General features: G+C 50.4%; 8 protein-coding genes across 8 annotated transcripts; 4 read left to right on the top strand and 4 right to left on the bottom strand.

The window, feature by feature from the left end:
* Positions 1–459: 459 nt before the first annotated feature.
* Positions 460–4,801, top strand: CDV56_102784 (chromatin-binding exonuclease XRN1; the record flags this gene model as incomplete). Its single annotated transcript, XM_026756403.1, has 2 exons — positions 460–2,158; positions 2,256–4,801. The coding sequence occupies 2 exons, from the start codon at positions 460–462 to the stop codon at positions 4,799–4,801; spliced, it is 4,245 nt and encodes a 1,414-aa protein (XP_026614078.1).
* Positions 4,802–5,234: 433 nt separating this feature from the next.
* On the top strand, positions 5,235–6,409 carry CDV56_102587 (uncharacterized protein; the record flags this gene model as incomplete). The annotated part of the gene is made up of 4 exons (XM_026756206.1): positions 5,235–5,571; positions 5,646–5,723; positions 5,771–6,285; positions 6,362–6,409. 4 exons carry the CDS (start codon positions 5,235–5,237, stop codon positions 6,407–6,409), a joined length of 978 nt encoding a protein of 325 aa, XP_026614077.1.
* A 297-nt stretch (positions 6,410–6,706) lies between these two features.
* On the bottom strand, positions 6,707–8,515 carry CDV56_102306 (cytochrome P450; the record flags this gene model as incomplete). The annotated part of the gene is made up of 6 exons (XM_026755925.1): positions 6,707–7,116; positions 7,181–7,798; positions 7,854–7,922; positions 7,988–8,072; positions 8,133–8,258; positions 8,315–8,515. 6 exons carry the CDS (start codon positions 8,513–8,515, stop codon positions 6,707–6,709), a joined length of 1,509 nt encoding a protein of 502 aa, XP_026614076.1.
* A 646-nt stretch (positions 8,516–9,161) lies between these two features.
* CDV56_101808 (snoRNA-binding rRNA-processing protein PWP2) lies at positions 9,162–12,091 on the bottom strand (the record flags this gene model as incomplete). The annotated part of the gene is made up of 5 exons (XM_026755427.1): positions 9,162–10,995; positions 11,045–11,292; positions 11,343–11,838; positions 11,910–12,022; positions 12,074–12,091. 5 exons carry the CDS (start codon positions 12,089–12,091, stop codon positions 9,162–9,164), a joined length of 2,709 nt encoding a protein of 902 aa, XP_026614075.1.
* Positions 12,092–12,538: 447 nt separating this feature from the next.
* aspC (septin CDC12) lies at positions 12,539–14,084 on the top strand (the record flags this gene model as incomplete). The annotated part of the gene is made up of 7 exons (XM_026755170.1): positions 12,539–12,583; positions 12,659–12,672; positions 12,748–12,790; positions 12,846–13,008; positions 13,072–13,382; positions 13,446–13,954; positions 14,015–14,084. 7 exons carry the CDS (start codon positions 12,539–12,541, stop codon positions 14,082–14,084), a joined length of 1,155 nt encoding a protein of 384 aa, XP_026614074.1.
* A 560-nt stretch (positions 14,085–14,644) lies between these two features.
* On the top strand, positions 14,645–15,827 carry CDV56_101282 (WD40 repeat domain-containing protein; the record flags this gene model as incomplete). Its single annotated transcript, XM_026754901.1, has 4 exons — positions 14,645–14,702; positions 14,758–15,096; positions 15,146–15,739; positions 15,805–15,827. 4 exons carry the CDS (start codon positions 14,645–14,647, stop codon positions 15,825–15,827), a joined length of 1,014 nt encoding a protein of 337 aa, XP_026614073.1.
* A 1,287-nt stretch (positions 15,828–17,114) lies between these two features.
* Positions 17,115–18,762, bottom strand: CDV56_100829 (ACT domain-containing protein; the record flags this gene model as incomplete). The annotated part of the gene is made up of 3 exons (XM_026754448.1): positions 17,115–18,132; positions 18,193–18,584; positions 18,760–18,762. 3 exons carry the CDS (start codon positions 18,760–18,762, stop codon positions 17,115–17,117), a joined length of 1,413 nt encoding a protein of 470 aa, XP_026614072.1.
* A 3,006-nt stretch (positions 18,763–21,768) lies between these two features.
* On the bottom strand, positions 21,769–22,903 carry PRP45 (SKIP/SNW domain-containing protein; the record flags this gene model as incomplete). The annotated part of the gene is made up of 2 exons (XM_026753627.1): positions 21,769–21,930; positions 22,055–22,903. The coding sequence occupies 2 exons, from the start codon at positions 22,901–22,903 to the stop codon at positions 21,769–21,771; spliced, it is 1,011 nt and encodes a 336-aa protein (XP_026614071.1).
* Positions 22,904–22,915: the final 12 nt, after the last annotated feature.

The following is a 22,915-nucleotide window of genomic DNA, read 5'->3' as shown; positions in this document are numbered from 1 at the left end:
AAACGCGACCTTCCCATCGGCAGCGCGTTAATTGGCGCCGTAGTCAGCCATTCCATTCTAGGAATAGCGGCTTGGCGGGATGGCCTCGGAGGGCTCTAAAGGTCGGAGAGCGTCACTTGGAGGAGTCACTGCTTCAGACTTATAATCATCGCATTGAACTGCTATTCCTCCAGAAAAGGCCTCCGCCGCCTATTTCGCTTTTCTAAGCTTCCAGTGCTAGTCTTTTTTCCCTTTTCTTTTTCGTCTTTGTGTCTTACATTCCCTGAAGATACCCAGTCGTTCCTTTTTTTGTCTACGACTATTACCATTCAGTGAATGGTTTGCCTCCGAGCTTGGGTTCTTCATTGAGTTTTGACGACCAGCTACGACCACAACGACGACAACAGTCTACGACGCTGCCGCGCCTGATTTGACTAACCTGCCTCATTCTTATTAGGATATACTTCGCATTCATTCACCATGGGTGTTCCCAAGTTCTTCCGCTGGCTCAGCGAGCGCTACCCCACGATCTCCATGTTGATTGCGGAGAATCGGATACCTGAATTTGATGCGCTGTATCTCGACATGAATGGTATTATTCATAATTGTACACATAAAGATAGCGATTCTCCCACATTTCGCATGACGGAGGATAAGATGTTCATAGCGATCTTCAACTATATCGAGCATCTGTACGGCAAGATCAAGCCAAGGAAGCTCTTCTTCATGGCGGTTGACGGTGTCGCTCCTCGCGCGAAGATGAATCAACAGCGTGCCAGACGGTTTAGAACAGCTCTGGATGCTGAGGTTGCAAAGGAGAAGGCCATCACCCAGGGAATCGAGATGCCGAAAGAGGATCCATTCGACAGCAACTGCATCACTCCCGGTACGGAGTTCATGGCGAAGCTGACACAACAATTGAAGTATTTCATCAACAAGAAAATCTCGGAAGACAAAGATTGGCAAGGGGTAGATATTGTGCTTTCGGGCCATGAGGTACCGGGAGAAGGTGAACATAAGATCATGGAGTATATCCGGCATGCGAAAGCACAGCCAGGTTATGACCCCAATATCCGTCACTGTCTCTATGGTCTTGATGCGGACTTGATCATGTTGGGTCTTCTCAGTCATGATCCTCATTTCTGTCTACTTCGTGAGGAGGTGACATTTGGCCGCCAAGTCCAGAAGAAGTCTAAGGAACTTGAGCACCAAAACTTCTACCTCTTGCATCTTTGTATGGTCCGGGAATATCTTGAATTGGAATTTCAGGAATTGGAGCAGGAAGGAGTTCTGGGTTTTCCCTTTGATATGGAAAGAGTCATCGACGACTTTATCCTGATGGCTTTCTTCGTTGGAAACGATTTCTTGCCTAATCTTCCTAATCTGCACATTAACGAGGGAGCCCTCTCGCTGATGTTTAAGATCTACAAGGAGGTCTTGCCAAAAATGGGCGGCTACGTCAACGAGCAAGGTGTCATCAACCTGGAGCGCCTCGGTATGCTTATTGAAGCTTTGAGTGATGTTGAGTTTCGCTTTTTTGAAGTCGAATACTCTGACGCGAGGTGGATCAACGCCAAACGGAATGGCGCTGAGAACGGTTCTGAGCCCCAAGAGAAGCCAAAGGGCTTGACACTCACGCCAGCCCAGAAGGAGCTTTTCAAAGAAGTCAAAAAGTATGTTTTGAACAGGCCTGAGAAGGCATCAGGTTCAAAGCCTCTAGATCTTCCGCCCACACTTCCAGCTCGTGATCGCAAGTTTGTAGAACAGCTTGCAGACGACCTGCGACTACCGTGGACCACAGTTGCGGACGAACATGGAGACCGATTCATTAGACTTCAGCTTCCTGCCAACGAGGATGACGACAGTGAGGAGGAGGAAGATGAAGAGGCGTCTATGGCCGTCCAGCGTGTTATTCGGAGATATGACAATGCGAAGGTCCAGGAGATCTCGCCCGAGGAAGCTCAGAAAGCAGCAGAGAAGAAGTACGAGGAAAAATTCCAGGACTGGAAAGATAAATATTACATGAGCAAATTCGGATGGGGCCTCGACAACCACGAGGAAATGCGGAAGCTGACGGAAAATTATGTGCAAGGTCTTCAATGGGTTCTGTATTATTACTACAGAGGCATTGCATCTTGGCCATGGTTTTTCAAGTATCATTACGCGCCTATGATTTCTGGTACGTACCGGCTTTTCACCTAGCATAAAGACTCCTTTCCTTTTGATCCTGGTCACGATTCTCTGGAGCATCTCGTTCGTTTGCTAACCATGACTAGATGTGATCAAGGGTCTGAAGGCGGACATGAATTTCAAACTGGGTCAACCTTTCAAGCCTTATGAGCAGCTCATGGGTGTCTTACCTGACCGAAGCAAGCAGATTGTGCCTGCAGCGTTTCGGGAGCTAATGACGTCTCCAGAATCTCCCATCATCGACTTCTATCCACGTGATTTTGAATTGGATATGAACGGCAAAAAGATGGAATGGGAGGCTGTTGTCAAGATTCCATTCATCGATGAACGTCGCCTCTTGGACGCTCTTGCCACCAAGGAGCACCTTTTGACTCCGGAAGAAAAAGCACGAAACGGGTTTGGGGTCAGTCTCAAGTTTACTTACTCACCGGAAGTGAACTTCACCTACCCCTCGTCTCTGCCCGGTGTCTTCCCTGATATTCCCAGCTGCCATTGCATCGAGAACATTTTTGATCTGCCTACCATGGATGGATTGGAACCTTATATTGGCTTGGTCGACGGTGTCCAGCTTGGAGCTGCTGCATTGGCTGGTTTTCCAAGTTTGAAGACTCTACCCCATGTAGGCCAGCTTGGTTTCCATGGCGTTTGCGTTTTCCAACAGGAAAGTCGCAACGAGAGTATGGTTATCACGGTACTCGATCCGGGGAGCAGATCGAGTATTGAGCTGGCCAAGCAGAAGCTCGGGAAGCGTGTCTTTGTAGGCTACCCGTTTCTGCAAGAAGCCCTTGTCATCCGTGTGTCGGATGAGCTGTTCGATTATCTCCTCCCAGAAGGGGAGAACCACGTGATCCCCATTCCTCACACCGAGGCTCAAATCGATCAGTGGAAGAAAAAGGCAGATAAGATTGAAGGGATCTACAGCCGCAGACTTGGTACTATCATTGGCCCCGTTGAGTCGATGGTGCACGTTCAACTTCTCAAGGGCCTGATCAAAACAGACGAGGGTGCTACAATCAAGGAATTCGCCGATATTCCGGGCCAGGAAACTGACTATGCGCTTCAGCTCGTCGTAGACGAAGTTATTAATCCCGATGAGCGCTTCATCGAACGGGATGCCCTGCCCATTGAGAAGGAATTCCCGGAAGGCTCGCGTGCCTTTTTCCTAGGGGATTACAATTATGGTAGACCAGTGCACGTTACAGGACACGAAGACGGCAAGGTTAATGGGATGATTGCTTCAATCAAGGGCCGCGAGCCAGAGTTTGGAAAAGATCGCGCCAGGCAAGCGGAGAGGCTGTGTCCCTATATGCCATCATTTGCCATTGCTCGCAGCCTGCGCCTGAATCCATTGGTATTGGCAAAGATCACTTCCTCGTTCTCTGTCGACATGGAGGGACAGCGCGTCAATCTGGGTCTGAATCTTAAGTTCGAAGCGAGAAAACAGAAAGTTCTTGGGTACTCCCGTCGCGGGGAGTCTGGCTGGGAATTCAGTCAGAAGGCAGTCGATCTTCTCCAGCAGTATATGATCAAATTCCCAGAGTTCATTGCTGGTATCCAGCGTAACCCTCAGAAGGACCGTTACCAGCCGACAGATTTCTACCCGGAGGACGTTGCACTCGTGAAGATGAAGGAAATCAGAGATTGGCTCAAAGCGATGGAAGCCAAGAATTTTGAGAGGGTTCCTCTTGAGGCTGAGCAGTTGGATTCTGATGTTGTGAAGTTGATTGAACAGGATGCGGATCAACTTGTGCAGAGTCAACCTCCGATGCAGCCCAAGAAGATCAGAGGTGTCCCTCGAAGCGCGCTTCTGCGTCCTTCAGACGTCGAGCAGCGATTGCAGAACCAAACTTTCAAGCTTGGAGATCGTGTGGTCTATGCTCAAGATTCTGGCAAGGTGCCCATTGCCACTCGAGGAACAGTTGTCGGCCTCACTCGGACGCCCCGAGCGATGTTGCTTGACGTTGTTTTTGATGTTTCCTTCATGAGCGGTACCACTCTGGGAGACCGCTGCTCGCCATTCCGCGGCCAAACCGTCTTGGCGTCATCCGTTCTCAATGTCTCCTATCGTCAATTACTCGCCAGCACACGGGCTGCCGCCAGTCAACAGACACAGAGCCAACCTTCGCCTTTGACCGTGGCAGGATACGGTGCTCCGCTTGGTCCTAATGGGCAGGGCCAGCTGAAGGAGGCTCCGGCTCCTCCTCCATTGACCAACTGGTACCGTGGCGCTGTCTCGGGCTTGGGTAACACACGAGGAAACGGTGCTCCTCACAGAGGACGTGGTGGTCGCGGTGCCGCGAACGGAGGATCGCCGCAGACTACTTTACCGTTCCGCCCACATCCCAGCAGCGGTGACGGCGGTGAACAACGCGGCGGCAGGGGTCGTGGAGGGATGTACCGCACTCGTGGAGGATATGTATCCGTGGATAATAGCAACCCGGAGGCAGGTGTGATCAAGAACAACCCTCAATTCCGACCTCAGAATTACTCGCAGGTGCCGCCTCCCAAAGCATTGAATCGTGGCAGTGGACGTGGGGGTCGCGGTGGTTTCCGCGGGTCGGACAGAGGAAACGGGCCCAGAGGAAGGGGTAGTCACCGAGGAAGAGGTGCAGCTGTTACAAACACCGAGTAAACGATGTGTTACGGGTGCTTCATCTGAACTTCTAACATGGTATCATACCCTCGGTTATGGCATGGTTGGGTGTTGACGGTGACTTGTCTGTCAATTGACTGGCTTTGTTGCATAATACATAGAAGGCCATACATAAATCTACTACGGAGATAGCTCCTCTGTATCATTAGTAAAACATCCAACAAACCAACATTCTTTTCGTGGTTAAGCCTGAGGGTTTATCCTCTGTTTAAGCATTCTCCCCGCACGGTAATCCGCGCTCTGGATATGGAGAAATATCCGAATATGGAGTATCTTTGGGGAAGGTCTTTGATGCGGGGATGATATGCGAGATGGCGCATTGTCTCTATTATCACCAATCTCCTTCTTCATTTAGCTGAACTATCCTTTTTCTACAGTTATCAGTATTGTATTCCTTGAAAAGCATACAGACATGGGATCTGTAACCACTCCCCTCCCCGCCTTCGACAACCTCACCATCGACCCCTCAGGGCCTCCAGGGAACGCATGGGGTCTATTCGGCAAGGACAACGAGCTGGGGATGCTGAACCTGCTCACGCCTGAAACAGTGCGCAGGGCAGCAGCAGAGGAGATTCGAGACGGGGTGCGATTCTCGCTTGATCTGCCACTCGATCGAATCAAGAATCCGAGTTTCGGGCGCAAGCCGTTTGCGCGGGAGTTGGTGAACAAGGCGCCGCGTATTGTGAATGATGATATCCTTGTCTTCAATACACAGTGTAGTACGCAGTGGGATGGATTCAGGCATTACGGTAAGATTGTGCCCTGGCCATCAATATGCTGATGCGAGTCAGAGGAGTAGGTTGACAGACGCACTGCGCGATAGGGAACCATACACATAAGTGCTACTTTAACGGACATTCACTGGAGGACTTGAAACACTCCCCTGTGATCGGAATTGATGGTAAGTCTGCCTGATACAATCCGACTGCTTCCAACTCACAGCTCCAGCATGGGTCAAGCACGGCGGGATCGTCGGCAGAGGCGTCCTAATCGACTACGCCTCTTGGGCAACGAAGAACTCCATCCCCCTCAGCCCCTTCACCACAACCAAGATCCCCCTCTCTGCCATCAAGCAGATCGCGGAAGAGAACGACATCCGATTCCGCCCCGGCGACATCCTCTTCCTCCGCACAGGCTTCGCAGCCGCCTACGACAAGCTCTCCCCGGACGAAGAGCTGGCCATTGCTCAGCGTGAAACGCCTCAATTTGCAGGCCTCGAGGCCGGAGAGGCCACTCTCCGCTGGCTGTGGGAGAACCAGTTCGCTGCCGTAGCGAGCGACTCGCCTAGTTTCGAGCCTGCGCCCATCGCGGGCCCTGAAGGGCCGCCGGAGTTTCAGCTGCATCAGTGGTTGCTGGCTGGCTGGGGGATGCCCATTGGGGAGTATTTTGATCTCGAGGGGGTGGCGGAGTATTGTGCGAAGACGAATCGGTGGAGTTTCTTCTTGTCGAGTGTGCCGTTGAAGGTGAGTCAGTTGTTATGCTGTGCTTTTTGGTTGTGGGTGAGTGGGTTGTGCTGACGAGGTCGTTGGATACCAACAGGTTCCTGGGGGCGTAGCGAGTCCTCCTAATGCGGTGGCTATCTTTTAGTCCTTTTGTATATATCTTCATATATGGATATCTGATATCCTGGATCGGATTGTTGAGATAATGAAATATTTCTTTTTTTTTTGGATTTTCTTCGTCTGAACTAGGTAGCAACAAAAATAAACAAGAATAATGGATATGCCAGTGCTCATAGGCGCCCAATAAATGAGTGGAGATTCAAAAAATCAAAGATCAATATCAATATCCAGTCTGACCATCTATCCTTTCCTCAAAAACCCCTCCAACAAACCATACTTTTAAGGCAAAACTCACACCTCTGTCTCTCTCCAATCTCTCCCATCAAACGACGTCTCTCTTCTTCAGAAGAATCTTCGTGTACATATTAGGCATAATCTGCTCCCCAAGAGTGAGGTTGCTCGGCCTTTTGCCGTTGTCGTCCTCAAATTTGAACTCGTAGTCTGCAATCAAGCGACTCAAGACTGCCTTGTTCGTGTTCGCAGCGAAGAAACGGCCAGGGCAAGCTTGTCTACCGTAGCCGAAATGCATGTTGGATGGGCTGATGCTGACAAGGCTTGTGTTTCTTGCTTCGGGGTCTTCACACCAACGGAATCCCTTGAAGGTAAGAGCGTCCTCAATGATAGAGTCATCCATGCCCATAGGTTTTGAAGGGAAGCAGATATGCGTGCCTTTTTCGAGGGTCAGGCCGTCAGAAAGTACCATCTTCTCCATAACCATGCGGTGAGTAGACACTGACAGGGGCAAAAGTGTTAGCATAACGAGCATAATATTGCACATCAAAAGGGATGCACTCACGTTCTCCAGTGGGGTTGAAACGCTGCGATTCTCTCATAAAGCTGTCCAGGCGACGCTGAGAGGCGAAGGAAGCCTGAGTCGCCTTGTCCCATCCGTCTTTCAGAGTCTCGCGGATCTCTTCCCTAAGAGGTTCAATGTACTCAGGTCGAATCATAAGATCGTAGATAACATGGGTCATCAGCATAGAGCTCGTGTGGATAACCGCCAAAGCCATCACAATAAGCAACATCTGAGAGATATTGGCAGGGTCCTTGTCGAAGTCGTCCTTTGCAAGGTCCATCATCCACTGAAGGAAATCATCCGGCTTCTCGTATGCAGGATCTTTCATCTCTGCGTTGCGACGGGCCAAGATCATCGGGATGAACAGCTCTTTCTGAACAAAGCGCAGCTGACTGCGGAGTTTCCTGACGCTGGGGAGCACCTTGGCAACGAATGGGCGCATGAAGTTGGGGAATGGACGGAGCAAAATAACAGTGATACCAAGATTGACCGTGTAGCTGGTGACTGTTTCCAGCCACTGTGGGTTTCGGCAGATGTCCTCTCCAACAATGACGCGAGAAGTAGCCCGAGTAAGAAGGCCCAGGATCATGTCGTAGAGGTTGACCGGAACCCAGCGATCTATAGCGGTTGTCAGTCTGATGCCTCACCTAGATTATGCTTGAGTTAGACATACCATCACAGTCAGGCACTTCAACCTGGAAGGCGAACTGAAGTTCATTAAGGAGACGAGGAAGAACTCGACCTTGAATTTGTCTTTCGTCAACCCCAGACGCTCCTCAAGCAAATATACGCAAAGCATGTACTTACCAATAGCCGGAGTCAGACCCTTGTGAACTGTCTTCACTGGCAGATGGCTATCAATGAGAACATTGGTGTATTTGCCGAGGATATTCTGTTGCGCATCCGGCGTCAGTTAATTCTTACCTCATAAAGTCAGGAGCCGGTAACATACCTCGAACTGTGCATCGACGCCGCTGAGCTTGGAAGGGGGCAAGTGACGAATCTCCGGAAGGTACTTTGGAGGCAACACAAGCAAGTCGCCATCTGCCTTGAGGACACGGTAGGGCTGATCTCTGTACTGCAAGGCCGGTCAGCATGCGGATGACACATGTGAGCGGAAAGAGAGGTAAGTACCTTCTCATATCCGTGCTTGATCAGGTAAGGCGCAACGAAAATGAACATGAGCCGGTTGATGAAGTCGGGAAGGAAACGACTGAGTCTGACTGTGGGGATTTCGGCTGGGGCCTCGCCTGGTGGGTAAACGTAGAAATAGATAGACGAGGAGAGTAGTAGGGCAAATGGCCAACACGGCATTTCGAGCGCCTGGTCAGCCATGACTGATAACTTGACAATCTGACGATGCGAAGCTGTGCTAATGGTGTACCATTCAGCGACTGATTGATATGATGAAACTCAATGGGAGTATACCAGCAGATCAAGGCGTAGGGTTGAAGAAGGTAAGAAGAGGGAAGCTGGCGAGATGCATCGATAGGGAAGTGTATTTATATCTGTGCAGCAAGTGAGGCCGGGTGAATGAGCAAACCATCAGCCACGGAGAGAGCCGCTAATGAAAGGAATTAAAATGCTGGATTTCTCCAGATGCAGTGAATGCTGTGCTAGATATGCTGTTATCAGACGGCATATTCCATCATATGAAGTCACTAATGGGGATATCCGTCTAACAGCTGAGCATAAGTGGAGTCGACACGGTATAGTGCCACTGAATGGGAGCGTTGTGGAAGACAAGTGCCCAAGGACGAGCTTGCTAGATGATCAATGGTCTATTTGAACGGATATGCTATTAGCATATGCTACCCAAGCAACAACAGGCTATAGGAAAGACCCCAGGACTTTTACTTGCTCCCTTTTCCAGGTATATCAAAACAATCGAACGCCAGACGCAGATGCGAGAAGAGAAGATAAGCAATGCGAGGGGAAGGGCAAATGAGATGTATATAGGTACAAGACGAAGTGAGTAAGATCATTCGAGGCCAACCCATTCCCCCTCCCTATCATCCCCACCTGCATCGGACATGGGCTCATCATCGCCGTTCATGATTACAGCTTCGTAATCTTGAATGGCTTTCGGAGCGCCATTCTTTTTGTCTGCGAGTACCGGCTTCGAGAGGAGATAGTTTAGATCGTACAGATTCTTCTCCGTCAGTTTTCTCAAATTCTCCCGGATGTCATCAACAGCCCGCTGTATGGCACGCAGTTCTGTTGCGAGTGTGCCTGCGTTATCTTTGAAGTAGCGACCATGGATGCTTAAGAGAGATTCAATCCACCGCAAGTTGAACTCAAGGTGAGGCGTTTCTTCAGCAGCCTTGGCTACGAATCGAAGGAAGCGAGAAAGGTAGACAGTCGGGAGCGCGCGTACCACAAAAGAAATCTCCGAGGGTGGAATAGCCTCATAGACAGCGCGGATCAGCTTCGACTCGTTAAGACGGAAAGCCATGACCAACGCTTTCAAGAACGTATTGTCATCGTCTGCTGTGTCCATTGAGTGCGCCTTCTTGGCAGCTTCAAGGGTGGCAAGGATACTGGTGGGAGTGATATCGATATCGAGGTCGAACGGATCGAAGACAAACTCGGTGTCAAGACTGTAAATGAGAAGTCCTTCCGTCGAAGCTGCACAGAATGCGCGCCCGGTTGGGGAGAAGTCGACAGCAGTGACACGCACTTCGGGCCGAGTCTTACGTGTCCCAGCATCGCCGCGCTTCGCGCCGGGAAGGCTACGGTCAATGCGATCTTCAAGATCCGAGGCTTCGCCTGTCTCGTCAATGAGACCTCGAGGGCCAGCCTCTGTCAAATCACGACTGTTCAAGAATTCCTGGGTGCCGTCTAGAGAAGTGTTGACACTGACTGTATATTTCTTGAGCAGTGCGCCCGATCTCACATCATACAGGCAAATGTGCTTGCTGTTGCCTCCAGCTAGGATACAAGAGCCGTCAGCGCTGTATGTGATGCAATTGAAAGATTTTGTTGCTGCCGAGTTCGCGGCAGTCACACGATCGCCCATTTTGCGGCCACCGGACACATCGCGACGACCATCGATTCCTCCTTCCTGGACTGCGTTCTCCACTGACCAGAAGGTCAACTGACCGTCGAGGGTAGACGCGGCAACCTGCTTCCCGTCAGGTCGGAATGCCACATTCAGAATATCTGACATGAGCTGCAAAGGTTCGCTAGTCTGCGTCCTTCCGAAAATGCTCCATACTCGGACAGTACGGTCCCAGCTACCGCTAACTAGATGGTTCCCGTCCGCGGCGAACGCGAGTGACGATACGGGTCCTTCGTGACCGGACAGCTGGTCAAGGAGTTGTCCTGTCTGTACCGACCACACATGGATATCGAAAGAATCTGGGGACCCGGCGCAAATGACCTCACCACTTGGGTCGACGGCGAGAGAGGTGAAAGACGTACGGGATGGCGCAGTGAAGGTTCGGAAGTTGCGATAACGAATAAGATCCCATGCCCTCACTGAGCCATCCAGAGATGCGGTAAATAAAACACTTCCTTTCTTGGCGAATTGGCACGCAGTGACTCCGCTCGAATGCTCGGTGAACGTGACAATGCAAAAGCCGGACTTGACATCCCAGACCTTTACTTTTCCATCATCCGCGGCAGTGACAATCTTTTGCCCATCTGGGGAGTAGGCAAGAGCGTTCATGGAGTCCAAGTGACCCTGCTGCTTCAAGATATAGGACTCCGATTGCCATTCCCACACGAGCAATTGACCATGCTTCGACGAGCCAAAGGCCAACCACTCACCGGATTTATTGACTGTCACGAAGTCGATGTTACTCTGAGAGACACTAAGACTAGTCAGCATCGCAGCCCACTATCAAATAAGAAGAGTCATACCTCAATTGATGAATCGGGTTGAAGTCCGGCAGGTCGTACAGGCCGAAAAGGCCGTTGGAGAAACCTACAACCAAGAGATTCGAAGGGGCGTGAAATGTAGCACAGTTGACCTTGGCATCGTTTTGCATGAAGTAGTCCTTTTTGACAATCCGCCAACGAGATTCGGCAATATCTTCCATCGTATCCGGATCTTTCTTAGTCACGTACTCCCACCTGAAAAGAGCTCCATCGGAACTGATCGTGTAGATCTTGGATGGTGTCAGCAAGGGAATCCCGTAAATATTTCGGTTCGACTCACGGATTCTTGATCCGCTGTGAAATAGGCTGCCTTGACGCCTTGACGATGTCCAGCCAGTGTGGTGGGTTCGAAGCCTTCTTCCGGATCTAAACTCCATATCCGTGCTGTGAGGTCTTTGGATGCGGTAAGGAGGAAGCGTGAGTCACTGGACCATTCAATATTCTGGATGACATCGAAATGAGCGGCAAGGTCTCGGTGCAGAACAAAGGGTGCGAATTCGATCTCTCCGTTATTATCGGTACCGGGTGTCGAAGGTGTGTGCCAGATCTGCAACCGTCTTCCCACTCCGACAGCGAAATGACGACCCGTTGCCGAGAATTTGAGTGCAGTGACTCGACCTTTAAAGGAGAAATGATGGATTACGATTCTGCGAACGAAATTCGTCAAGATAGCCCGGCCATTCTCGTCAACAGAGAGCAGAAGGTTGCCGCGGGGCGAAAGATCTAAACGATCGATATTGGTGCGATGCGAGAATGGAAGTGTGTATGATGTGTTCCTTCAGCACGATCATCCAGTCAGCTCGAAAATCCGCCGAGTATTTCGCAGCAAGGAAGAGACCCAACATACTGGACAAGGTCGAAAACTGTGACCCTATTGCCTACAGGGGAAAGCAAGCAGTTTCCATCGGGCGTGAAGAGAAGATTTCCTTTGCGGTATACCGTCCCCAGAAGGTTGGAGAACTGCGCTTGAGTCAGAGTTGCGGTCGCAAGGAGGTCAAGATTTAAACTCACCTTAAAATCTGTCTTCATTGTCTCTGATAAGCGTGCGTAGCTTCTCAGTCTTCACCTGGAACCGATCTTCAAAAAAATCGTCTTCCTAAACGGGCGATAAGAGAGCTGATCATTTGTTAATCCGAGTCCGAAGACACTTGCGCTAATTAGTACTAGCGCTATCTGGGGCCCAGAGTCACGTGTAACGTTTGCTTGTTTGCTTGTGTTTGCTTCTCCACCGGGGTCTGCGATTCAGGGGCAGCAGCAGCCGATTCCAAACAATACCAGACCAAACCATACCAGTTCTACTACTATTGAGACAGGAGAGAGACTGTTCCTTCCGACGGCTTTCTTCTTCGTTCTTTAGGTCATCATAATCAATTGACTTCTGATTCGGAGTAGTTGTTGTCAACTTTAATCAATCAGTTGTCTTCTCGCCTGTCTTGAATTCACCTCCATCTACCTACCCCCTTTACCATCATCATCATGGCCACGACTTCGGAAACTGCTTCCCCTATTGGCATTGCCAACGTAAGTGCTGGAACAACACTTGGGGGATGAATTTGAAAGGAAGAAGAAATTTTAACTAGTTCTCTATCTCAACAGCTTCCTAATCAGCGGTGTGTACCAACTGTCACGCAGCTCCCATCAGCCGAAGAATGAAAGCGTGGATAAGTCTAACTGAAGCTATACAGACACAAGATTGTCGCTAAGCGGGGTGCGGCTTTCACTATCATGGTCTGTCTCGAGCCAGCCAGCCAAGATGAAGCTGTATGCTGATGCCGGAGTATAGGTTGCTGGAGAATCGGGATTGGGAAAGACCACGTTTATCAACACCCTGTTTTCGACCACCATCAAGAACTATGCCGATCACAAGCGTCGCCATCAGAAGCAGATCGACCGGACGGTTGAGATCGAGATTACCAAGGCAGAGCTGGAGGAGAAGTTCTTCAAAGGTTAATTTTCAATTTCCTCATCCTCGCGAATGGTCACTAATGCAACGATGCGGCCATGTACAGTCCGTCTGACCGTCATTGATACCCCCGGATTCGGCGACTATGTGAACAACCGTGACTCCTGGCAACCTATTATTGAATTCCTCGATGACCAGCACGAATCGTACATGCTTCAGGAGCAGCAACCCCGCCGCACAGACAAGATCGATATGCGTGTTCACGCCTGCTTGTACTTCATCAGACCCACGGGCCACACCCTGAAGCCCCTTGACATTGAGGTCATGAAGCGGTTGAGCTCTCGAGTCAACCTTATTCCCGTTATTGCCAAGGCCGACACTCTTAGCCCTACTGATCTTGCCCGTTTCAAGCAGAGGGTGAGACCTCCGGATGAATGGCCTCCGTTATCGGTAGTTACTGACTAGTCCAACCTATTTTAGGTCCAAGCTGTCGTCGAAGCTCAAGGCATCAAGATCTATACCCCTCCTATCGAAGAGGACGACGAGCACGCTGCCGCCCACGCTCGCAGTCTGATGGCTGCTATGCCCTTCGCTGTGATTGGATCCGAGAAAGATGTGAAGACCAACGACAACCGGGTAGTAAAGGGTCGTCAATATGCTTGGGGTGTTGCTGAAGTCGAGAACGAGGACCACTGTGACTTCAAGAAGCTGCGTTCTATCTTGATCCGCACTCACATGCTTGATCTCATCCATACCACCGAGGAGCAGCACTACGAAGCCTACCGCGCACAGCAGATGGAAACAAGAAAGTTCGGCGAGGCCAGACCGAGGAAGCTGGACAATCCCAAGTTCAAGGAAGAGGAGGAGGCTCTGCGGAAGCGTTTCACCGAGCAGGTCAAGATTGAGGAACAGCGATTCCGCCAGTGGGAGCAGAAGCTCATTTCCGAGAGAGACCGCCTCAACAAGGACCTGGAGTCCACCCACGCTGCGTATGTGCACACAATTCTTCCTTTTTGAATGAGTATGAAGACAGTACTGATTGAAAACAGGATCAAAGCGCTCGAGCAAGAAATCGAGGCGCTGCAGGGCTCGACTACCCGGAGCCACGGACGCCGTTAAAATACTATCGGGCAGCTTGGATACGGCGACGAAATTTGAGCACGCGGTGGAAAAAGGAAAACTGCTTCGATTTGATTAATATTGTCTATTCTTGATTACCCCTCGAGTTTTCTTTCGGCCTTTTTCTTTCTCACGCATTCGGGGGACAAACATATCTGATCTAGGCCGTTTGATGCGCTATCTTCTATTGCGCAGTTATTATGCTGTATTATTTCTTTTGCCGCTGGTAGCTAGCGATGATCTCGTTACATCCTTGATAATAACCCATTTGTATTCAGTAGCGTGTCAATACAGAATTAATCTTTGTCCATTATTCGTTTATACCTTAGAGCCAATATGTGGATTAAATGATTCAGGAAGCTTTGTCTGGTGGGGCCCATCCTTCAAGCATGAGCGGGTCGGTTTTCAAGTGGCATAGCTCTCTCTGCGGCGGAAATAATAAAGCATCATCTCCGCAATTCTTACTTCCAAGATCGAGAATCTACAGCATCATCACCTAGAATCTAACTTTCTTGCTGTCCTTCGTTTCTAATTCACGCGGCCAACTCTGACAGCCATCAATGCCGGCAACAAAACAATTTCCCACAAAGCTTGTCCATACTCTCAAAACGCACAATGGTAAGCTTCTGCTCCACCTCTACCCACGCTCCTCATCTACTCTAATCAGTTTTAGGACCGGTAAATGCTGTGATTTTCTCGAGCTCTCCAGGTACTTATGTCCTCACCGGTTCCGCTGATCGCGCCGTTCACCTCTCGCGCGCCATCCCGAGCAACAGCTCTGCTACTGGTCTTGAGACAGCCTCCCCAATCCAAAAGTATGAGGCGCACGGGTACTCAGTCCTAGACGTGGCTGTCGCAGCGGACAATGCGCGGTTTACAAGCGTCGGCGGAGACCGCCAGGTATTCTTGTGGGACGTCGAACAAGGATTGACTACACGGCGATGGGCCGGACATAACGCCAGGGTCGAGGCCGTACAGTTCGCTGGCGAGGGTGATTCCGTGGTGGTATCCGGTGAGTATTGCTGTAGTAGAATCATCCGCGATTCTGACCTTTCTCTCAGGAAGCGCAGACACAACCATCAACCTGTGGGACACCCGGTCCAAATCACACAAACCCATCCAGACCCTCACCGAGGCGGGCGATACCGTTTCCTCGCTACACGTACACATGCCGACGTATTCTATCGCAAGTGGAAGCTATGATGGTCGCGCTCGCATCTACGATGTCCGCATGGGTCGGACAACCGTGGACGTCCTTGCTCACCCCGTCACGAGCGTCCGGTGCTCTGCGGATGGCAATGCCCTGCTGGTTTCTACACTCGACAGCCGGATCCGGATGCTGGACCGGGCAGACGGTAAGCTGCTCAAGGCTTTTGGAGGCGAGGAGGGTCTCGAGCAAAGCACTGCCGGTGCGACGGCGATGTACCGCAATAGCGAACTTAGGATTCGGTCTGTCTTTGCCAAGGGAGACGCCGTCGTTCTCAGTGGCAGTGAGTTGGAGGAAGGTCATCGGTCGCCACAGGCTCATGTCTTTGCTTGGGATGTGCTCAGTGGAGAGATTATCGCGACTGTCCCGGCCGGGGATGGAGTGAAGGTTGTTAGCTGCGTAGCATGGAACGAGAAAGGAGGCTGCTGGGCTGGGGGCTGCTCCGATGGTATGTCGAAACATCTCAACCTTTGTGCGTGTATGTGTACTCTGCTAATAATGACCTTTTTGCAGGCACCGTCAAAATCTACGGCTGAGTGACAAGAGGCCTCTGGATCGTTGCGGCCAACCAGAAGCTCAAGAAGTTCCTTGTAACATCGACAGCAGCTTGACGACTTCGTGCCTCCCAGCGAGAACAACACGGGATTACCTTCCCTTCCCCGTATGCATTCAGAACAGAAAAAAAAAGTCTCTTACGGCCCGCAATCCGAATGCACACAGATTCGCTGAACCCATTCTCAAAAGCATCAGCTCCAGAGAAACTGGCCGGGCACCAAACAAACCAACAAGGCCGTCCGCAAGGTCAACCCACAATCCATCCCCGCCCACAGAAACGCCTAGAACTTCATGCAATTCGCAATCAGCCCTCAACTCAACGTTCACATTGCAAACGGAGCTACATGCTGTTGTCAACCTGGCCACCTGCTATTGGACTACTGGCCGCTGGCCCGTCCTCGCTGCATAGTGCATGCTGCATATCCGCATTGGCATGCTTCTTCTCGTCGCAGGGGTAACATCTCGTCGGATCACGGCTATTGATCCGCAAGTGTGGTCCGCTAGGTCTCGACCACGCGTCGTGCTGCTGCATACCTTGCAAATGAGCCAATAATGAGGTTGCATGGTGACGTGTCAGTCCCCAACGTCGGTCGAGTTTCGAGTTTCGGACCTTTTGCTTGTCTACTGCGAGATTCCAAACTGAACTTGGCGCGAAAGAAGCTAAGAAGTCAAGAATTCTGCACCTCGTGGCGATTGTTTGCTGAAGCCATCTGGCGCCATATCATACGTTACGAATCGAAGTGGATATGGTGATATCTGATATACTGCTCGCCTATTGGATGGCATTTATTCCATTTTATTATGCATTATGGATTACCTAGTAGGGCCTGAAGTCGGACACGGAAAGAACGAAATAATAGCCATCATCCATCTGCACATCCTTCATACAATGTCATCATTCCACTTGACGGTATTTCCTGAGTAGAGTTTTTTTCCCAGGCAAGATTGATATTATACAGTAACCGTGCATTCTGGTCCAAGAAAGATCCAACCAATATTGTGACCCCATCCGACTGGGGGAACATAGTTTTGACAAACTTTGATAATCACCAAAAGAGACCCTTTTTAGCCCAACGGTTCCCAAACGCCGATTCGTCGCTATTTTGCAGTTGATATGATCAAAATTCAACAGGTTGAGGATATACTTTTTCTTTTTTTTTTTTCTTTTTTAGTCATGTAGCTGTCGTAAGTTTTTAATTATCTTCTTCGCAGACCGTAGGCCACAAGAATGACTGGAGCCGGTGATCTTGATTTGAATGAAGCAAGGATTATACTTCGAGCACACCAGCCGGCAGTTCCGGTTCATGGCTTTCAGCCTCGAGCGCATCCATAGCTCGATGTAGTTCGTGTTCGCCGACAAGGATTGTCCCTGCACGTGCAGTGCTAAGGAAGCTGATTTCGACGGCCTCAAGAGATGGGTCGAGGTCCGGATGCAGATGATGGGTTGAAAGTGCCAGCGGATCGCCATTGCCATTGATAGGTGTTCGGGGCCCAGGACTCTGGCTAGGGGGTCTGACCGGTCCTCCAGAGTCCACACTGGACGAGAAGTAGCGGTTGATAGAACTTTCAAAGGATGAGGTACCATTGAAAGAGTGTGACAAAGCGATGGTCGACGCTTCGGTGCTCTCATCCCAGGAAGCATGTGTAGCGTCAGCCAATCGACTGGCAACCCCGCAAACAATACCAGTGGCCTCGAGAGGGAGTTTGCGCAGGTCCAACGTGATGGGGACAAGGATATCTTCCTTGGACCCCAGAAGCAGGCTTGTTTCATCAGTAGTCTCGGCAGATGAGGTAACATCATTCAAGAATCGAGGCAGGAGCCGCTGTTCCAACAAGAGAGACGCTGCAGGGTCGGCAGCCGTCAGAGTGAGTGAGAGGAAGCGTGGTCTGTCCACAACCAGTGCAGTCGTCAGTGCCGTGCGAAGGATCGATATTGAGCTAGCATCACTGCTGTATGGGTGATGGGCCGCACATTGCACCAAGCGAAGAGATCGATCAACGGACGGCACAATGTGGTTCTTCCGCAGGGAGGCAAAGGTTCGCCCCTGCAGTTCGTCAAGTGACGAGGGAGGAGGAGTTGCCGGCGGAGAACCCAGACTGCTCGCGGAACGAGATGAAATCGGGCTGCTATAGCTGCTGAACTGACTTTGATTATGATTTATGAAAGCCTCGGTGGTGATTTCGAACTGGAACCCTCGCTTCTCCAAAGCTTCAATGACCTGTGCTTTGCTGCGCAGAGGGACAATGATGTAGTCAGAAAAGTAGGTGGAGATAAAGAAGATAGAACTATAAAGGTGAAAGTCAGCAATCGTCATATTAACGGAAAAGGGTTCGGGATGTTCATACATTCCTGCCATCGCTAGAGGACTCGTCAACTCAAGCACGCGTTGGCCAGCTTCCAGACCTTCGCCGTACACCTGCATGGCTATGAAATCATCCTGACTGATGGACAGGCGGCTATGGCTAGAGGCATGATCTTGGACGAACTTATCGACCATGGGGGCGAAATACTTGTTGGCAAGCTGCCTGGGACACATGATGGAGCATTCTACCGGGGTGATAGAGAAATTCAAGAAAGCCGGTTGCGCATGCTTGAGGCCCTCTTTGGAGCCGTTCTTCAGGACCTCCACATGACTCTGGTCCACGGGGGGTACCTCGTGGAAGAGGACCTGTAGGATCGGAGTCAAGAAATACGGGTAGAGATCCAATGGTATGTGCACCAAAGCCAGTCGGTCGTCCTGTGCCTCGATAGTTGTGGTTAGTAAAACAAGCCTTGCACGAGAATTGTCTATACGAATCAAAGTCCTTGACGGGGAGATGGATAGAGTGATTGCATGATGAGATGAAGCGAAAGAGGGAGCCGGTATAGAGAAGCAATATCATTCTAAGATGAAAAGCAAGATGGAGTCTTACCATAAATTGGACTTGAGCAGAGATGAGAGACAGCGAATGATCCATCATTGCTCTCGGTAAGATCACAAATGATACCTACACACTGTCTCTTGGGAATCAAAGCTCTGTCTTCCACAAGGCAAGATCCTCAAAGGAGAAGTGAGGCAATCTTAATGCGTGACCTTGGGGATGATTTGAAAGTATATATGTAGGGGAATCGAAATCGCAGGTACAGTCGAGAGAAGATCCAAGAGAGAGATGGCAGATGGGTATCGAAAGGCCAGTTTGAAGTGTCTCTGTGGAAAGCACAGTTGATGTTAGGATAATAGGCAACAATGTCACTGGGACGCGAATGATGAAAGAAGAGAGTATAAATATAGATCCGAGTAAACCCCAGACTCCAAGGAACAAAGCGCGGCAGACATCAATGGAGTACTCGTTTCTTTTTCCTCCTGTATTTCCTTGATGGCACAAAGCCCTGCGTCTTCATTGTTCTAGTCCGCTGAGTGGAGTTACGCCATTGTTCGGAGAAATGATAGTATCGAAGAACCGCCAGCACGCAAGAATGCCCCAAAGTTGACGATGTTATTTCAAATGGAGACTGGCAAACGATGCAAGATGGAATGCGAAGGAGATGGAATGTAGATTGTAAGGAAGAGACGAGGAAGAAAGAAATGGATGGATGATTGTATCTCCAGATGTCTTTTTTTTTCTGCGGTGACTCAAGGCTGCCTTCCTTTTTTGGACGAGGGTAACGTGCCTGAGGTTCTTCTGTTCGCTGCAACGTTAATTGATTCTCGCCACAATCTCTGCAAGTTGCGCACCGTACTCTGTACAGAATGTTGAATCTGGATCTCTGGTAATCGAGTCGAAGAGTCTGGGGAAGCAAAGGAGGAAAGCTGAGAAAAAAGCAAAGAAAGTCTTCTTCTTTTGTTCTGTGAAGCTCCACTCTCGAGTGTACTGGGGATAATAATACAGCAAAGCGTTATCCTAATGATCCTTTTATCCCCAGTTATAAACCTTTTTACGAAATCCCCTTTGCAACACGAATCTCCCCACTGACTGGTCGAAATTGTCTCTAAGTACGTAGTAGGCTTTATCTCCAGCTTTTCTGGCTCCACCAACTAACTGCTTATCAGCCATTTCCAGCCATGACCAGCAAATCTGCTTCGATCGCCACCCCGCGCTAGGCGCTGCTTCCGTTGTTAGAGTGGGGGAATTCCCGTCTATATAGAGGACAGTAGTAATAATAATAAGAGTAATGATAATCTAAATGATAATAACTAAATACTAAGAAATTATAAGGTCAGAAATATGCGTTATGACCCCCTCCCCGGCGCACGGATCGAGTCAATTGACTGGGAATGGTGAATGGCTGGTGTTCATCCGCTCCCCGCACTTTTTCCTCTCTGCTCAATGCTCCAGGGTTTGTTTGGTGTAGTGGCTAGTCAGGCACCACAGTTGCTTGCTTGCTATGAATCCATTTGCTGTTGCACACACACATATACAATCATCAATCAATCCTGCATAATGTGGCAAGGCAGTGAATGGGGCCAAAAGGAATACAGGCAAACTGCCTGTCCCCTCCATCACCATTGTCCAAAGTCAGAAGTTACTGTGATGACAAAAAGAGACTCGCAAGTACTCACTCCATTAGGGGACGCTATCCGTTTGGAGAAGCTCAGACAGCTCGCTCTGGGGAGATACTTTTGCTTAGCGAGACCAGCACCAAAAGGGTCACCGTGACACAGTCATTTGAACAAGGTGGAGTCAGCTCTCAAACTCATTTCGCTTAGATGCTCCTCTCTACTCTCTACTATCTACTAGATACAGGGTACTAAAGACCTCATCCACAAAAAGGCGATCAACAGCACTTACCACCATCAGCTACATCAACCCAAGTCGATCAGGAAATGATGCCATCATGATGGCGCCACTTTGATGCTTTAGAATGCATAAAAAAAATGCACGCCTGCAACCAGGATCCATCTGGCTGTGTACAGAACTCCTCACTCAAAATCGTCCTCTTGTCACACAAGTGACACAATCTACTAAAACCCTCAATGCGATGCAGCTGGAATGTCGTTCCTGATCCCCTCACTTTTGCGCCTGAAGCGCTCCAACCAGAATATCACTGTCTGCGTTTCATACAGTTTCATACTATTCGAGCTAACTGCAGGTTCGCACGGGCTTTCCGAGTCTGATGATCATTCGTCTCTAACCCTACGAACTGGTATCTTCATATCACTCGCATTAATCATACTTGGGTCTGGACGGCGGCTGTCCAATCACCCAACCCCGATGGGCGATCATCCGGTCCATCCCTGTTGCTGCCGAGGAGTGCCAGGTGGGCATTGCTGAGTCGCTCTGCAAGAATCAATCTGCCCTTTTCCATACCTATCTATCTATCTACCCATCTATCTTGCGAGTCAAGATAGGCATACCCGAACCAGGTTACACTTGACCATTCAATCAAATTGCTTTCTGCGATTATACCACCATTACTCCATCACTGCTCCAAACGTGGCGCCATCTATAGTGAGTTTCAGCTACCTCGGGAATAATGCAGCCGTGCAGATAGGGAAACGCGGCACCGTCACGGAGATAAGGAGATGGGTGTCGGGAAATTCTCTCCTTGGCTTCTCCTTTCGCAGGTCTACATCCATCTGCAAATTGGCGTAGATATGTCCATGCTCATACTTTCCAAACATGGAAGCGGATGTATCACGAGGTCTTTTGGGTCCGTTCTTCTGTATTTAGATTTAGAGTAGGAGTACCCATGCTTCGATCGCGTAGGATGCCTCTCTTTCGCCTTCTTGCTGCAACCAACCACAAAGTGATACAGACACCAAATGATAAACTGCCTTTGGAAGTAGATATGAGGTCCCATTTCATAGATACAACGCAACAACAAAGACCACAAACGCCCGCAATGCATGAACCCCCTCTCAGAAGAAGTGAAAGTGAGAGTACACGTGACATGATCCCTAGAAAAGGCGCAATGAGATGTACGGAAAAGGCAGATACGCTTTAATCATCGACTCTTGCGCGCTTCGATCCCCGATCCTCACGCTCGACTTCTTGGATCCCGTAGCGCTTCTGTCCGGCTCCACCGGTCACGTCGGCGATCATGCTGTCGATGCCAAAGGGGTCTGTTGTGTCTTTCTCAAATTGAACGGGGCCGTCACGGGCCTGGAGAAAAGCATAAAAGTCAGCTGAGTTGTTTGATTACATGGTAATGGTTCATGCAATAGACGTTTTCTATGGGAAAAGTAAAAAAAAAAAAAAAAAGAAAGAAAGAAAAGGGCAATCTCACCTCAGCCTCAGCTGCGCCCCGGAAACCTTCTTTGGCCTTGCCCAGAACTTCGAAGCGATTGGTTTTCTGGATCTTACTCATCTCCCCCTCAGCTCCCTCCTCGTCGTCCACGTCCAATTGAGCGCGTGGCCGGTAAATGCTGTTGATCGCGTCCTGCGCGGCAAACAACGGCTTGTCGTAGGGATTATCCTCATTGAACCCGGCGTGCATGCCACTTGTCTGGTTGAAGAGCCGGGAGTCCCACATGGACTCGGATGCCTGCGTGGGCTTGGCCAACCCGAGCGCGACCTTCTCCGAGATGTCACGGTTCTGCTCGCGGGCCATCATCTGGATTCGTCGTTCCGTGCCCATGCGAGACTGGCGCAGCTGTCGCTCAGCGTCCTGGCGACGCTCGCGACGTATGCGCTCGCGCTCCCGGGCCGCTTCCTCGTCCTCGACGGGCGTGGCAGACCGCGAGGAGTAAGCGGACGGACTGCGGCTAAGACTGCGCGAGCGTGACCGCGCACGAGAATCGCGACGGCTGCTTGCGGCTCGCTCCTCGCGGGCCTTCTGCGCCAGGGTGCGGAGGTGCTCCTCCTTCTGAGCCTTCTCCTTCTCTGCCAGCTTCTGCTGCATCTGTGCACGCAGTCGTACCTCCTCGCGGGCATGTCGGTCCGCGGTAAACAGGGCCTCGGCGAACTGGGCGAACTTGTCGTTGATCGTAACATCCTGTAGTCCCCGACCGTCCGCAGCTAGACGCTTGTCCAGCGGGACTGTGTAACCCTTGGGATTCTTCCAGTTCGACACGGGAGGTGGGATCCGCCAGGCCTCCTGGTCTTCTGCCGTCAGCTTTCGGGGTGGAGAATGCATAATGGGCGGGGG

The sequence above is a fragment of the Aspergillus thermomutatus genome (assembly GCF_002237265.1).
Source record: "Aspergillus thermomutatus strain HMR AF 39 chromosome Unknown NODE_105, whole genome shotgun sequence".
NCBI classification, from domain to species: Eukaryota; Fungi; Ascomycota; class Eurotiomycetes; order Eurotiales; family Aspergillaceae; genus Aspergillus; species Aspergillus thermomutatus.
This window is presented reverse-complemented; position numbering and strand designations above follow the sequence as displayed.